General features: G+C 44.0%; 1 protein-coding gene across 1 annotated transcript; it reads left to right on the top strand.

The window, feature by feature from the left end:
• The first annotated feature begins 1054 nt into the window (after window positions 1-1054).
• Window positions 1055-16244, top strand: LOC139321835 (uncharacterized). Its single transcript, XM_070950742.1, is given in 13 exon segments — window positions 1055-1064; window positions 3738-3924; window positions 4997-5081; window positions 5083-5153; window positions 5662-5798; window positions 7594-7739; window positions 8782-8970; window positions 10053-10142; window positions 10512-10601; window positions 10753-10875; window positions 11823-11954; window positions 12923-13039; window positions 15454-16244. Coding segments are annotated over 13 exon segments (1491 nt in total). The 3' UTR covers window positions 15568-16244.
• Window positions 16245-16473: the final 229 nt, after the last annotated feature.

The raw sequence follows: 16473 nt of genomic DNA, 5'->3' as shown, positions 1-16473 counted from the left end.
CTTTCCTTCCTTTCCTTTCCCTTCCCTTCTTTCTTTTCCTTTCCTTTTTCCTTTCCTCCTTTCCTTTCCTTTCTTTCTTTCCTTCTCCCCTTTCCCTTCCTTTCCCTTCTTTCTTTTCTTTTGTTTTCCTTTCCTTCTTTCCTTTCCTTTCTCCTTTCCTCCTTTCCTTTCCTTTTTTCTTTCCTTTTTCCTTTCCTTTCCTTTCCTTTCCTTTCCCTTCCCTCTTCCCTTCCCTTCCCTTTCCTCCTTTCCTTTCCTTTCCTTTTCTTTCCTTTCCTTTCCTCTTTTCCTTTCCTTTTCCTTTCCTTTTTCCTTTCCCTTCCCTCTTCCCTTCCCTTCCCTTTCCTCTTTTCCTTTCCTTTCCTTTCCTTTCCTTTCCTTTCCTTTCCTTTCCTTTCCTTCTTTCCTTTCCTCCTCTCCCTTCCCCTCTTCTCTCTCCCCTTCCTTCCCTACTCTTCCCCTTTTCCCTTTTCTGTCTCCCCTCCCCTTCCCTTCTCCTTTTACCTTCCTCTCCTCTCCTCTCCTTTCCCCTTATCTTTTCCTTTCTCTCCTTTTCTCTTCTCCTTTTCCTTTCTGTTTCCCTTCCCTGATTTCTGCACATTTGTCTTCCTTCCTCCCTCCCTCCCTCTCTTCACTTTTCATTCTCAATACGGGTTCTCCTTCCATTTTATTTTGTATTCCAAATTTAAAATAAAGTTTATTTTTCTTTTCTTTCTTTTTTCTTTTTATAAAAAGGACCGCTTTCTTCCCAGATATTTTTTCTCCCCTGCCCAAAGTATTGGGACAAAAACTTGGGGTATCCTAGCAGTCAGATTTGACTGGTTGGGGGGTCACTCCTCCGGGCATCAGTAGGGGGTGTGGCTTAATATATCCATTAATCGCAATTCATCGCAAACCCATTTTCCAGATAAGGCAAGAGGAGGGTACTAGGGACAACCTGACAAACGCTGATCTCGTTGGCTGCTGGCCGGCCACCGATATCGGTGAAGTGTCAATTAATGATTAATCGGGGTTACCAGGTTGGAGAAACTGTCAGAAGGAGCCAAGCAGAGCCATGGCACACAGTAAGTATGGATTTGGGGGGGAAATGTGGCACATGGCGAGGTGGTGACGGGGGGGGCCCCAAGAATCGGGTTACAAATCAAACAGCTGCCAATACAGCTAGTCCTCGACTTACGACCCTAATGGAGACCCAGATTTAAGTTGCTAAGTGAGCCGTGAGTTTTGCCTCATTTTACGACCTTTCTGGCCAACTTGTGAACGGAATCAAATGTGGTTGATAAGCGAGGAATAAGCGGTGGTTAAGTGAATCTGGAGTCTCCATGGTTTTGGCTTGTCAGGAGGTCGCAAAAGGGGAATCATGTGACTCTCGGACCGTCGTAAATGCGAGCCCGTTGCCAAGCATCTTGAATTCGGATCACGTGATCGCGGGGATGGCCACAACGGTCGTAAGTGTGAAAAATGGTCATAAGTCATTTTTCCCCCCCAGTGTCGTTGTAACTTTGAACGGTCACTAAATGGACTGTTATAAGTCGAGGACTACTTGTATGATGCCAAGGAATTATGGGGCAATGTTTTGGGGGGGGCAAGTATTTCTTAATATTTAACTGCTTCTTAAAGAAGAGGGGGTCAACCTATTCTCAAAAACACCCATTTCCTCCCTTCCTTCTTTACTCTCACCCTCCAATTCTCCTTCCATCTCTCCTTCCTTCCTTCTTCCTTCCTTTTCTCTCTCTCCTTCCTTTCTCCCTCCCTCCTGTCTCCCTTTTCCCTCTTCCTTCCTTCCTTCCCCTGTCTTTCCCCTCTTCTTCCTTCCTTCCTTCCTTCCTTTTCTCACTCTCCTTCCTTCCTCCCTCCCTCCTCTTTTTTCCCTCTTCCTTCTTTCCTTTCTCCCCCCTCCCTCCTATCTCTTTCTCCTCTCCTTCCTTCCTTTTCTCTCTCTCCTTCTTTCCTCCCTCCCTCCTATCTTTTCCCTCTTCCTTCCTTTCTCCCTTCCTCCCTCCTGTCTCTTTCTCCTCTCCTTCCTTCCTTTTCTCTCTCTCCTCCCTCCCTCCTCTCTTTTCCTTCTTCCTTCCTTCCTTTCTCCCTTCCTCCCTCCTGTCTCTATCCCCTCTCTTTCCTTCCTTCTTTCCTTTTCTCTCTCTCTCCTTCCTTCCTCCCTCCCTCCCTCCCTCCCTCCCTCCCTATTGCTATTCGAACCTGGCTTATTTCTACCTTTTGACTTAGACTGGCTCAGCTTCCATCCTCTTTATTCTTATTATCAGTGCTGTTATTAATATTCCCGCAGTCCTCAGTGCTAGATTTTAACTGAGCTCTCGCTCAACAAGGGTTGTGAGAATCCAGGCAGCATTTTTTAAAGAATTTTTTTACGTCTGGATCAGGTCTGGTGCTTCCCCCCCACTAAATTTGGAGGGTTTTCCTTGTCTGCTGCCAGAGTTCTCGTCTTCTTCTCCTCTTCAAAGACTTCTCATGACCTTCACCCAATTCTTTTATCTCTTGCGTATCACAATCCGTTTCTGGCCGTGATCTTCGGTCTTCCGATTCCAGCATTCGCTGGCGTCCAAAGGTCCACCTGCCTCTCCAAAATCTGCCACCTCGTCCTCTCGTGTCCAAGTCCTGGATTCGCCTCCATCTCACACCGTCTCCCTTCCCCTCCCCACTTTCTCCTTTCGCAAAATTCCCCATCAGTTTTCTCCCTTAAGAAACAGAGACGTCACTGGGAGAGGAAGCGTAAGAGAGGGAAGAATGGAATAGAAGAATAAGAATAGAATGAATATAAAATTAGAATGGAATGGAATGGAATGGAATGGAATAGAATAGAATAGAATAGAATAGAATAGAATAGAATAGAATAGAATAGAATAAGAATAAGAATAAGAATAAGAATAAGAATAAGAATAAGAATAAGAATAAGAATAAGAATAAGAATAGAATGTATATAAAATTAGAATGGAATGGAATGGAATGGAATGGAATAGAATAGAATAGAATAGAATAGAATAGAATAGAATAGAATAGAATAGAATAGAATAGAATAGAATAGAATAATAGAAGAATAAGAATAAGAATAAGAATAAGAATAAGAATAAGAATAAGAATAAGAATAAGAATAAGAATAAGAATAAGAATAAGAATAAGTGAATTCGAATGGTGAGTAAATGAACTGTTGACAATGGAGAACTACCTGTAACTTTACAAAAGGACCTCTTCAGGGGTGGGCTTCAAAAATTTTAGCAAGGGGTTCTTTACCTGGTTACTGGTGGGCGTGGCCTAGTTGGCCTCCTGCACCACGGCAGGCCGGGGAGTTTGTGCCCTCCCCAGCCTCCGGAGGCTTTCCTTGAGCCTCCGGGAGGGCGAAAACGGCCTCCCCAGGCTCCGGTGGCCCTCTGGAGGCCAGAAACGGGCCCGTTTCCAGCCTTCCTAAGTTTCCAATAGGCCCATTTTTCACCCTCCCCGAGCCTCCGTGCGCGCCCTGCACTTACCTGCATTCAAAACGGGCTGTATGGGGACTCCTGGGAGGGGCGGGGCGGGATAGGCGAGGCCAGCCAGGAGTGGGATTTGGGGATTCTCCGAACTGCACAGAATCTTAGCTAGAGGTTCTCCCGAACCCTTGCAAACCCCCAACAGCCCTCCCTGGACCTCTTGCAAAGTCTAATCTGGGGAAGGCAGAACTAATAATGTTTTTTATTATTTTTTGAATATTTTCATTATTTTATTTTATTTTATTTTTCCACCAGCACCCGAATCTTCCCCCCGCCATCTGATGCACCAATTTTGGGAGGAACATTCGCAGAATTCCTCGCTGGAGGAAATGATGCTGGACTCCGGAGCGCAGGAACTCACTCGGGAAGATACACCGGAGATACTCAGTCTTCTGCCTTTCCTGGAAGGACAGGAAGTGTTAGAATTGGGAGCCGGGATAGGGTAAGCGGTGCAGTGGCCTAGAGGTGGAGCTCTCGCCTCACAATCAAGGAGGCTGTGAGTTTGATCCCAGGTAGAGGCAGATATTTCTCTCTTTCTCTGCACACAAAGTGAATAGATCTGCTGAAAAAAAGACTCCGCACTGGTGACAGGAAAGGCATCTGGCCAGTAAAACACTCAGCTCCATTCAGTTGCCCAGACTCCACCCCACAAGGGATTATGGGGTCGTTAAAAGAAGATGATAGGGTAAGTGATGGCGAGATCAGGAAGCATATAGGTAGTCCTGGACTTACAACAGTTCATTTAGTGACCATTCCAAGTTACAACGGCGCTGAAAAAAGGGACTTAGGACCGTTTTTCACACTTATGACCTTTGCAGCATCCCCATAGTCACGTGATCAAAATTCATATGCTTGGTGACTGGTTCACATTTATGACAGTCACAGTGTCCCAAGGTCATCTGATCCCCTTTTGCAACCTTCGGACAATGGGGAGGCCAGTTTCACTTAACAACCATGTGACTAACTTAAATACCTGCAGTGAGTCACTTAACAACCATGGCACAAAAGACCGTAAAATGGGGCAAAATTCGCTTAACAAATGTTTCACTTAGCAACAAAAAATGTTGGGCTCAATTGTGGTCGTAAGTCGAGGACTACCTGTATAACTCCAGGCAGCGAAGGTACCTAATATTCCTGCCTCCTATCCAGTAAAGTGTTCCACACTCCAAGTTCCAGATCTCGTGAAGAGAGAAAGGCAATCTGTACATGCTCAGAGGCCACTAAAGCAGGGGTGAAATGCTCCCGGTTCAAACCGAATCACCCGATCCGGTAGCGATGGAGGTGGGTGGTTCTGAGAACCGGTAGCAAAAATCCCTGCCCCCCCCCCCCATTGCCCAGTTGAGCCGCGCAATCATCAGAGCCTCTTTGGCCGAAAAAATGCTTTTAAAAGTAAAAAAAAAAAAAGCCTCTGATGATCGCGCGGCTCACCTGGGATCGTCAGAGGCTTTTAAAACTACCTGTATTGTTCTGTTGATAAAATTGGGTACACAATTCCTTCCTTCTATCTTTTTCAGCCGATTCACTGGATCGCTGGCAGAATTAGCCCAACATGTGACTGCCGTTGATTTTATGGGTAGTTTCTTGAAACGGAATCGGGAAAAAAAACGGCCATCGGACCAATGTAACGTTTTTACAGGCGGATGTTACCACCTTGGAGTTCCCAAGCCAGAGGTGAAAACAAATTGTACAATTACTTGGTCAAATTTAACGCTAGCTAGTGATCCCAAAGATGACTTTTTCAAGAGGCAATTGGACCAGGGGTGAAATCCAGCAGATTCTGACAGGTTCTGGAGAACCAGTAGCGGAAATTTTGAGTAGTTTGCAAAACCGGCAAATTCCACCTCTGGCTGGCCCCAGAGTGGGGTGGGAATGTAGATTTTGCAGTATCCTTCCCCTGGAGTGGGGTGGGAATGGGGATTTTGCAGTATCCTTCCCCTGGAGTGGGGTGGGAATGGGGATTTTGCAGTATCCTTCCCCTGGAGTGGGGAGGGAATGGAGATTTTGCAGTATCCTTCCCCTGGAGTGGGGTAGGAATGGAGAACTCACCCTCTCCTGGTGATTGGCCCAAAGTTACCCATCTGACTTTAATGCTTAAAGTGAGACTAGAACTCACCGTCTCCTGGTGATTGGCCCAAAGTCACACCATCTTCTGATCATTTATTTGTCCTCCCAATTTTAGCTTTGACCTCATCTTCTCCAATTGGCTGTTCATGTACCTGTCGGATGTCGAGCTGAATGCTTTAGTCCAGCAGATGCTTCTGTGGTTAAGACCGCACGGCCGTATCTTCTTCCGGGAATCGTGTTTTTACCAATCAGGTGAGTTCACCTGAGAAACCAGATCCGAAGCGAATTTGGAAAGTGAGGCACTGAAGTGTCAGGATGGCATCCAGATTAGTGTCCACCGATCTTGGGTATATGGACTTCAACTCAGGGGTGAAATCCAATTTTTTTTACTACCGGTTCTGTGGGTGTGGCTTGGTGGGCGTGGCAGGGGAAGGATACTGCAAAATCCCCATTTCCTCCTCATTCCAGGGGGAAGGATACTGCAAAATAATAATAATAATAATAATAATAATAATAATAATAATAATAATAATAATAATAATAATAATAATAATTTTATTTCTATACCGCCCTTCTCCCGAAGGACTCAGGGCAGTGTACAGCCTATTTAAAAACACAAGACAAAACAACGATTAAAAATTTAAAATGATTAAATAGATTTGGCTCAATTTAAAACCCCAGAAATTTAAAATACCCCAATTTAAAATTATTATGTTGATAGCCCGGCCTGGCGGAAAATCTCTATTCCTCCCCACTCCAGGGGAAGGATACTGCAAAATCCCCATTCCCCCTCCCCACTCCAGGGGAAGGATACTGCAAAATCCCCATTCCCACCCCACTCCAGGGGAAGGATACTGCAAAATCCCCATTCCCTCCCCACTCCTGGGGGAAGGATATTGCAAAAATTTCATTCCCACCCCACTCTGGGGCCAGCCAGAGGTGGTATTTGGGTTTTTTTACTTTTTTTCTTATTTATTAAAAAAAATAAAATAAAAACCGAACCCGGGAGCCACAGCTAAAACCCGAATGCAAACATTTTCCCACAGGGTGCAATGCTGAGACTCAACCGCCAGTGGGCAGCATTTCGCAGCCTTTTAAACAGCTCCATCACTTTTGATGCAATGACCAAAAGCAGCCAGCAGAGGGCAGACGTGTTCTTTCTGCCTTTTCTCCTTTTAGATTAGAATTAAGCCCTTTTCCAAGAAACATTGTAATGGCCTGTCGCAGCCACCAGAGGGCAGTGTATTTACCATCCTTTGGAATGCACAGATTTTTTTGGTGGAAACCCTTGCAATAGCCAACTTTAGTCACCAGAGGGCAGACGTTTGCAATATAACTTCCAGATTTGCAAAATATAACAAGCATATTTTTGGCTGCATTCGCACAACTAATAATTGCTGTGTTTATTTAACATTGCATAGGACAGATATATAAACCAATGTATGATTTGATGTGACAGCCTGGTTTTTCCCTCCTTTGCAAAGATAATAATTGGATCTCCCCCCAGTGCGTTGAATCCCAAATAACCCATTCCAAAAATCCATTGATCCAGGAAGTAGAAAAACTCAAAAATATTGATCTCCTTATCTTAGAATGTCTCTATTTAAAACTTTGCAGGTCTCCCAAATTTTGAGCCATTTTTCCCCCCATCAGAACTTGCAAGGAATTTAACCTGGAATAGTGGTATTTTGTTTTTTTTAATTCAATGCTCATGCTCCTTTTCCTGATCAATTCAATCTGTCTCCAAAGTTTCTAGCCCTCATGGTTTTATAGAGCAAAATCTGGTCCCAGGGGGGAACAATTAAGGGCCAGTTTTCTAGGTTTTTTTTCTGACACAGCTCAACTGTTGAATATGAGATTGAAGCGTGAGAGATAATAACTGGAATGCAATGCAAGCAAAGATGAGAATACTGGTTTATGATCTGTTTTTGATGAATTTTTTACAAGGTGGCACTTTTGATTTCATCATCAGATTGGATGCCTAGTTTGTTTGTTTTTTTTCCCCCTCACCGATCTGCTGGCTTTCACTCCTCCCAATTTATTTTAGGAAACATCCCAAGACATTTTAACCCTTCCTTTTACCGAAAGCCTGCGGAATACAATCAACTCCTCACGTCAGCTCAAGTGACGATCGGAAACATGTCTTACGGCTTTGAGATTGTCCTGTCCCGTTCAGTGCAGGCTTACATCAAGGTAACAGCCCTCCAGGGGCGGGCTTCAAAAATTTTAGCAAGGGATTCTCTGCCATATAGATGATATATGGGTAGATAGGTGACTAGATAGATGATAGATAATAGATATTTACAGACATAGATAATAAATAGATAGATAGATAGATAGATAGATAGATAATGGATGGATAGAAATAGATGAGACAGAATAGATAGATGATAGACATAGATAATAAATAAATAAATAAATAAATAAATAAATAGATGATAGATAGACAGACAGACAGATAGATAGATAGATAGATAGATAGATAGATAGATAGATAAATAGATAGATAGATAGATAGAAAATGGATGGATAGAAATAGATGAGACAGAATAGATAGATGATAGACATAGAAAATAAATAAATAAATAAATAAATAGATGATAGATAGATAGATAGATAGATAGATAGATAGATAGATGATAGATAGATAATGGATGGATAGAAATAGATGAGACAGAATAGATAGATGATAGACATAGATAATAAATAAATAAATAAATAAATAGATGATAGATAGATAGATAGATAGATAGATAGATAGATAGATAGATATAATAAATAGATGATAGAGATAAAGAGGTAGGTAGGTAGGTAGGTAGGTAGGTAGATAGATAATGGATGAATAGAAATAGATGAGACAGAATAGATATATCATCTATTTCTGTCTATTTATATCTATCTACATCTGCCATCTATCTATCATCTTGTCTGTCTGTCTCTCTGTTTGTCTGCCTATCTATCCATCTATTCTATCCACCCATCTCTTTACCATCTGTAGGCCACCCAGCTCCCAGTGATTGTGGGTAGCTTACCGCTTACAAATTGCAAAACAACCTGCCTTATTTTTTTTTTAAAAAAAACAACTGACCACCGCGTTTTTGCCAAGGTAGTCTCGGTTTGCCAAGATATGTGGAGGGGACTAGAAACTTGAGCTTAAAGCACAAATCGAATGGGACCCTCGAATTCTCAGTCCTAACCTCAAGTTGTTTTCTTGGTCTGTTTGTTTGCTCTTCAGAGAAAGCAAAACCAGAATCAGATTTGCTGGCTTCTCCAAAAGGTTCCCCGGGAGCTCAAAAACACGCTTGGATATGACACCTTCCAGAAATTTCTGGACAACGAACAATATGCCACTCGGAGCATCCGGCGCTACGAATGGGTCTTTGGATCAACCTTTGTCAGCACAGGAGGGTTGAATAGTACTAAGGTGATGTGAAGTGTCCTTCATCCCAAATTCCCAATCACTTCCTCTTATATTGGCTAACCTGATGAACCCATTTTCTGAGTTTGCAGAATACATGGCATTATGTACTTCAGTATTAACTTTAAGAGGGGTGGACTTCAACTCCCAGAATTCCCCAGCCAGTATGCTTTAAGATGGGTGGACTTCAACTCCCAGAATTCCCCAGCCAGCATGCTTTAAGATGGGTGGACTTCAACTCCCAGAATTCCCCAGCCAGCATCCTTTACGATGGGTGGACTTCAACTCCCAGAATTCCCTAACCAGCATGCTTTAAGATGGGTGGACTTCAACTCCCAGAATCCTCCAGCCAACATGCTTTACGATGAGCGGAATTCAATTCCCAGAATTCCCCAGCCAGCATGCTTTACGATGGGTGGACTTCAATTCCCAGAATTCCCCAGCCAGCAGGCTTTAAGATAGATGGACTTCAATTCCCAGAATTCCCCAGCCGGCGTGCTTTACAATGGGTGGACTTCAACTCCCAGAATTATTCTATTCTATCGTTAGCAGAATAACAGAATCAGAAGGGACCTTAGAGGTCGTCTAGTCCAACCCCTTGCACAAGCAAGAGACCCTATTCCACTTCAGATAAAAGCTTGTCCACTCTCTTCTTGAAAGCCTCCAGTTAATAACAAAGTTGGAAGGGACCTTGTAGGTCATCTAGTCCAACCCCGCGCTCAAACAGGAGACCCTACACCATCCCTGACAGATGGCAGTCCAGCCTCTTCTTGAAAGCTTCCAGGGATGAAGCTCCCACGACTTCTGGTGGCAGGCTGTTCCACTGGCCGAGTGCTCTCACCGCCAGGAAATTTCTCCCTAGTTCTACGTTGCTTCTCTCCTTGATTCGTTTCCATCCGTTGCGTCTCCTTGTCCCGCCTTCTGGTGCTTTGGAGAATAGGTGGACCCCCTCTTCTTTGTGACAGCTCCCCCCCAAATATTGGAACACTGCTATCATGTCACCCCCCTAGTCCTTCTTTTCATTAATCCTCTCCAGTTCTATCCTATCCTGTTCTGAAGTCCAACAAGCATCCCCCTTTTTCTCCTAGGAGCTGGTCCGCCAGCTGGATTTGAAACCCGGTCAGCGTGTGTTGGATGTGGGCTGTGGACTTGGGGGTAGCGATTTTTACCTGGCCAAGGTACCTTGGATTTCCTTGTATTATTATTATTATTATTATTATTATTCTGATTCTAGTGACCTCAGACATCGGTACTCTGCACATGGGGTGGAAATCTGAAGTTCCCACTCAGAGCTTAAGTTGAGGTGGACTTCCATAACTACGTGGTGCATCTTTAAATTGTCCCAAGTTTCCAAACTTGTCAAATATATATATATATATATATATATATATATATATATATATATATATAAAGCTTAGTAAAATAAAATTTTAATTCTTTTAAAATTTTAAAATCTTAAGTTCCGGAGTTTGCAGTATGTCTGTTTCTTCTTTTACTTTTATATATAAATATATAAATATTTAAATATATATATTTTTTCTTTGCAGGAATTTGGGGTGGAGGTCTTAGGCCTTGATCTTTCGTCCAATATGGTGGAGCTGGCTTTGGAACGGGCCCAGAAGGAACCCAGCTCCCTGGTAAGAACCAGAAAAGAAAAAAAAAAACAAAAACGGATTGAAGCAGGATAATTTTGGTGGGGTTATCGGTAATGGGGGAGAATCCTTGGCGTTTTATCCTTGGCCCCAGTTTTTTTTTTTCCCCCTACTCTCTGATCATTTCTAATTCTAGGTCCAGTTTGAAATCAGCGATGTCACCTGGAGAATATTCCCAGAAGCTTCCTTTGATATTGTTTACAGCCGAGACACCATTCTGCACATCAAAGACAAAATTAGCCTTTTTCGGAGGTTCCTGGTGAGTTTCCTTCTCGTCTCTGCAGATAAATAGATGGAGCCAAACTTCTCTGCGTAGAAACAAGAAACTCAGAGTTAACGTTACTCAATTTTGGCAGATTTAAGATGGGTGGATTTCAACTCCCAGAATCCCCCAGCCAGCATGATTTAGGATGGGTGGACTTCAACTCCCAGAATCCCCCAGCCAGCATGATTTAGGATGGGTGGACTTCAACTCCCAGAATCCCCCAGCCAGTCTACTTTAAGATGGGTGGACTTCAATTCCCAGAATTCTCCAACCAGTATATTTTAAGATGGATGGACTTCAACTCCCAGAATTCCCCAACCAGTATATTTTAAGATGGGTGGACTTCAATTCCCAGAATTCTCCAACCAGTATATTTTAAGATGGGTGGACTTCAATTCCCAGAATTCCCCAGCCATCATGCTTTAAAATGGATGGACTTCAATTCCCAGAATCCCCCAGCCAGCATGATTTAGGATGGGTGGACTTCAACTCCCAGAATCCCCCAGCCAGTCTACTTTAAGATGGGTGGACTTCAACTCCCAGAATTCCCCAACCAGTATATTTTAAGATGGATGGACTTCAACTCCCAGAATTCCCCAACCAGTATATTTTAAGATGGGTGGACTTCAATTCCCAGAATTCCCCAGCCATCATGCTTTAAAATGGGTGGACTTCAATTCCCAGAATTCCCTAACCAGTATATTTTAAGATGGGTGGACTTCAACTCCCAGAATTCCCCAACCAGCATGCTTTAAGGTGGACTTCAATTCCCAGAATTCCCCTGCCATCATGCTTTAAGAGAGATGGACCTCAACTCCTCAGCATGCTGGCTGGGGAACTCTGGGAGTTGAAGTCCACCCACCTTAAAGCTGCCAACGTTGAGAAACACAGTCTTGGAGCTTACAGTCCGTCTTACACCGCCATCTCTGACTTCTTCCTAGTCGTGGCTGAAAGCCGGCGGGCAGCTTCTCATCTCCGATTATTGCTGTGGGCCACGTCCGTGGTCCACGGCTTTCACGCGATACGTCGAGCAGAGGAAGTACAGCCTCCTTACCCCGGACGACTATGGCCAGGTAACGTTATGTGAGGTGGGGAGAAATTTCTGAATGATGGGCTGGAGAGCTCCATCATGGCAGGTAGTTCTCGACTTACGACCATTCATTTAATGACCGTTCCAAAAGTTATGACATTGCCAGAAAAAAAGGTGACGCAATCAGTCCTCAGGCTTACAACCATCCGGTATTAAGGAGGGTTGCAAGCAACGTCCCGCCGTCGACATTTGCAACTCTCCGACAAGCAAAAGCCAATGGGGTAATTCGGATTTGCTTAACGACCGCGTGATTCACTTAACAGAAGCAGCACTTCACTTAACAACCATGGGAGGAAAAAGATTGTGAAATCAGGTGCATCTCACTGAGCAACTGGATGGTTAAGCTACGGGAGTCCCGGTCCCGGTTGTAAATTGAGCACCGTCTGTTCTACAAAAGGATCCATCTCCGACCATCAAATTAACCTCCTACCTTGAGTAGGGGGTTGGACTAGGAGACCTCCAAGGTCCCTCCCAGCCCTATGATTCTGTCACTTTCCACCCACTGTCCATTCGTCGCGTTCTACTATTCTGTGCGTGTGCTTGTCACTTGCGATCAAATTAAGCTGAGCTTGTCGATCGAAAGGTCGGCAGTTCGGCGGTTCGAGTCCCTAGTGCTGTGTAACGGGGTGAGCTCCCGTGACTTGTCTCAGCTTCTGCCAACCTAGCAGTTCGAAAGCACCTAAAAAAAAATGCAAGTAGAAAAATAGGGACCCCCTTTGGTGGGAAGAGAACAGCGTTCCGTGTGTCTTTGGCATTGAGTCATGCCGGCCACATGACCACGGAGACATCTTCGGACAGCGCTGGCTCTTCGGCTTTGAAACAGAGGTGAGCACCGCCCCCTAGAGTTGGGAACGACTAACACATAGGTGTGAGGGGAACCTCTACCTTTTTACCTTTATTCAAATTAATCTGTGCACCCCTATCCAATAACTTTACCTTCATCTTCCATAGTTATTGGAAGAGGCCGGCTTCGTCCAGGTCCGAGCGTTGGACTCCACCAACGAGATGCTGTCTTCATTGACCCAAGAACTTCAAGCCCTGGAGAAGAGCAAGGAGAAGTTTGTTCAGGTGGGCTGGCAATTCAGCACAAAGGTATAAGTATGTAAAGAAGCTTTTTTCAGGAGGCAACTGGACTTTCTGAGTTTTTTTCTTTTTGAAGACGTTTCGCTTCTCTTCCAAGAAGCTTCTTCAGCTCTGGCTGGATGGTGGGGAATGGAAGGATTGATACTGGTCGTAAGCTGGTCGTAAGGAGGGAGGAGCATAAATCTATCTATCTATCCCTCCCTCTCTCCCTCCATCTATTATCTATCTATCCCTCCATCCATCCCTCCATCTATTATCTAACTATCTATCTGTCTATCCCTCCATCCATCCCTCCATCTATCCCTCCATCTATTATCTATCTATCTATCTATCTATGCATCCATCCATCATCTATCTATCCCTCCCTCCCTCCATCTATTATCTGTCTATCCCTCCATTCATCCATCCATCCATCCATCCATTATCTATCTGTCTATCCCTCCATCTATTATCTATCTATCTATCTATCTATCTATCTATGCATCCATCCATCATCTATCTATCCCTCCCTCCCTCCATCTGTTATCTATCCCTCCATCCCTCCATCTATTATCTATCCCTCCATCCCTCCATCTATCTATCCCTCCCTCCCTCCCTCCATCTATTATCTATCTATCCCTCCATCTACCCCTCCATCCATCCATCCATTATCTAACTATCTGTCTATCACTCCATCTACTCCTCCATCTATTATCTATCTATCTATCTATCTATCTATCTATCTATCTATCATCTCTGTCAGTCTGTCTATCATCTATCTATCTATCTATCTATCTATCTATCTATCTATCTATTATCTATCTATCATCTATCTATCTATTATCTATCTATCATCTATCATCTATCTATCTATCTATCTATCATCTGTCAGTCTGTCTATCATCTATCTTTCTATCTATCTATCTATCTATCTATCTATTTATTATCTATCTATCTATCTATCTATCTATCTATTATCTATCTATCATCTATCTATCTATCTATCTATCTATCTATTTATTATCTATCTATCTATCTATTATCTATCTATCTATCTATCTATTATCTATCTATCATCTATCTATCTATTATCTATCTATCTATCTATCTATCTATCTATCTATCTATTATCTATCTATCATCTATCTATCTATCTATCTATCTATCTATCTATCTATCATCTATCTATCATCTATCTATCTATCTATCTATCTATCTATCTATCTATTATCTATCTATCATCTATCTATCTATTATCTATCTATCATCTATCTATCTATTATCTATCTATCATCTATCATCTATCTATCTATCTATCTATCTATCTATCTATCTATCTATCTTTTTATTATCTATCTATCTATCTATCTATCTATCTATCTATCTATCTATTTCCCACCTTTATTATTTTTATAAATAACTCAAGACGGCTAACATCCCTGCAACCACAACCCTGTGAGATGGACTGAGAGACAGAGACTGACCTAAAGTTATGTGGCTGGCTTCTTGGCAAAGGCGGAACTAGAACTCACCGTCTCCTGGTGATTGGCTCAAATTCACGCAGCCGGCTTTCATGCCTAAGGCAGGACCAGTGGTGAAATCCACATTTTTTTACTACCGGTTCTGTGGCCGTGGCTTGGTGGGCGTGGTGTAGCTTGTTGGGCGTCCCACCCCACTTCTGGGGGAAGGATACTGCAAAATCCCCATTCCCTCCCCACTCTGGAGCCAACCAGAGGTGGTATTTGCCGGTTCTCCGAACTACTCAAAATTTCCGCTACTGTTTCTCCAGAACCTGTCAGAACTTGCTGGATTTCACCCCTGGGTGGGACTAGAACTCACTGTCTCCTGGTGATTGGCCCTAAATCACCCATCCGGCTTTCATGCCTAAGGCGGGACTAGAACTCACCATCTCCTGGTGATTGGCCCAAAGACACCCAACCGTCTTTCATTCCTAAGGCGGGACTAGAATTCACCGTCTCCTGGTGATTGGCCCTAAATCACCCATCCGGCTTTCATGCCTAAGGTGGGAACTAGAATTCCCCATCTCCTGGTGATTGGCCCAAAGACACCCAACTGTCTTTCATGCCTAAGGCGGGACTAGAATTCACCGTCTCCTGGTGATTGGCCCAAAGACACCCAACTGTCTTTCATGCCTAAGGCGGGACTAGAATTCACCGTCTCCTGGTGATTGGCCCAAATTCACCCAGCCGGCTTTCATGCCTAAGGTGGGAACTAGAATTCCCCATCTCCCGGTTTTCTAGCCTGATGCCTCTTAACCACTAAATTAAACTGACTCTCCATATCCTTGCTCGGAATATTTTCCTTAAGGAATTTTCTTAAGGAAATTCCTTAAGAATTCCTTAAGAATTAAGGAATTCTTAATATTCCTCTCATTTTTTTCACCCCCTCATTTTTCTCAGGAGTTCTCCGAGGAAGAATTTGAATCCATGGCGTCCAGTTGGCGAGCAAAATTGCAACGTTGCGCAGCCGGAGACCAGCGCTGGGGAGTCTTCCTCGCTCGGAAGCCGCAGTAGATCAGGGCAGGAATTCACACACAGACACACACAAACACACAAACACACAAACACACTTTCTACCCTCTGGTTATCTTCAAAACTTTCCTGAACTTCCAGCTTTTAGTAGCCACATCCCAATGGGAATGGGCTACTCGGAACCCTGACACTGGGTCTCACGCCCTGCCGATTGGCAAGTCCCACTGGCTTCGCTCGGGGCGTTGGAGAAGACATCGTCTCCACCTAACGACGACGCTGCTGGCCCGTCGGAGCAGATGGTTGCAGGCTGAGTCATCCCAGAGGTGCTTGGCTCGGGAGCCCCCGAGTCGACGGCTCTGCCTCTCTCTCTCTCTCTCCTTCCCCTCCCATCTGGTTTTGCTTTCCTCCCGTCCCTTCCTTCCAAAAAATTTCCGTTCCAGAATTTCGTACGAGGGCAAGGAAGGTCTCCGCAGACGAAGAATTCTGCAGAACTCCGAAGATGACACGGTTGTCTTTTTTTTTTTTTTTTCAAACCTGTCAAAGTCTCCTAATAAAAAATACAGGGGGTCCTCGACTTACAACCGGCCATTGAGCTCGAAATTTCTGCTGCTAAGCTAAGATATTGGTCGAGTTGAGTTTTCTTACGCCCTATTTTACGATCGTTCAGTGAATCGCTGTGGTGATGAAGTTAGGAAGACGGTGGTTTAAATCAATCTAGTTTCCCCCCCCCCCGTCGATTTTGCTTGTTGCAAAAGTGACGGGACACTGCAGCGGTCGTAAATATGGAACCAGTTGCCCAAGAGGCCAAATTGTGATCACGCGACCATGGGGACCGTCGCAAGTGTGAAAAACGGCCGTAAAAGTCACTTTTTTCAGTGCCATGTAGTAACTTCGAACGGTTGCTAAACAAATGCTTGGGCAGGGGGTTGGACTAGAAGACCTCCAAGG

Source organism: Pituophis catenifer, unplaced genomic scaffold, assembly GCF_029215685.1.
Source record: "Pituophis catenifer annectens isolate HBS135680 unplaced genomic scaffold, rPitCat1.0.hap2 SCAF_10, whole genome shotgun sequence".
NCBI classification, from domain to species: Eukaryota; Metazoa; Chordata; class Lepidosauria; order Squamata; family Colubridae; genus Pituophis; species Pituophis catenifer.
Note: the sequence above shows the minus strand (reverse complement) of the source record. Positions and strands in the feature narration are given on the sequence as shown.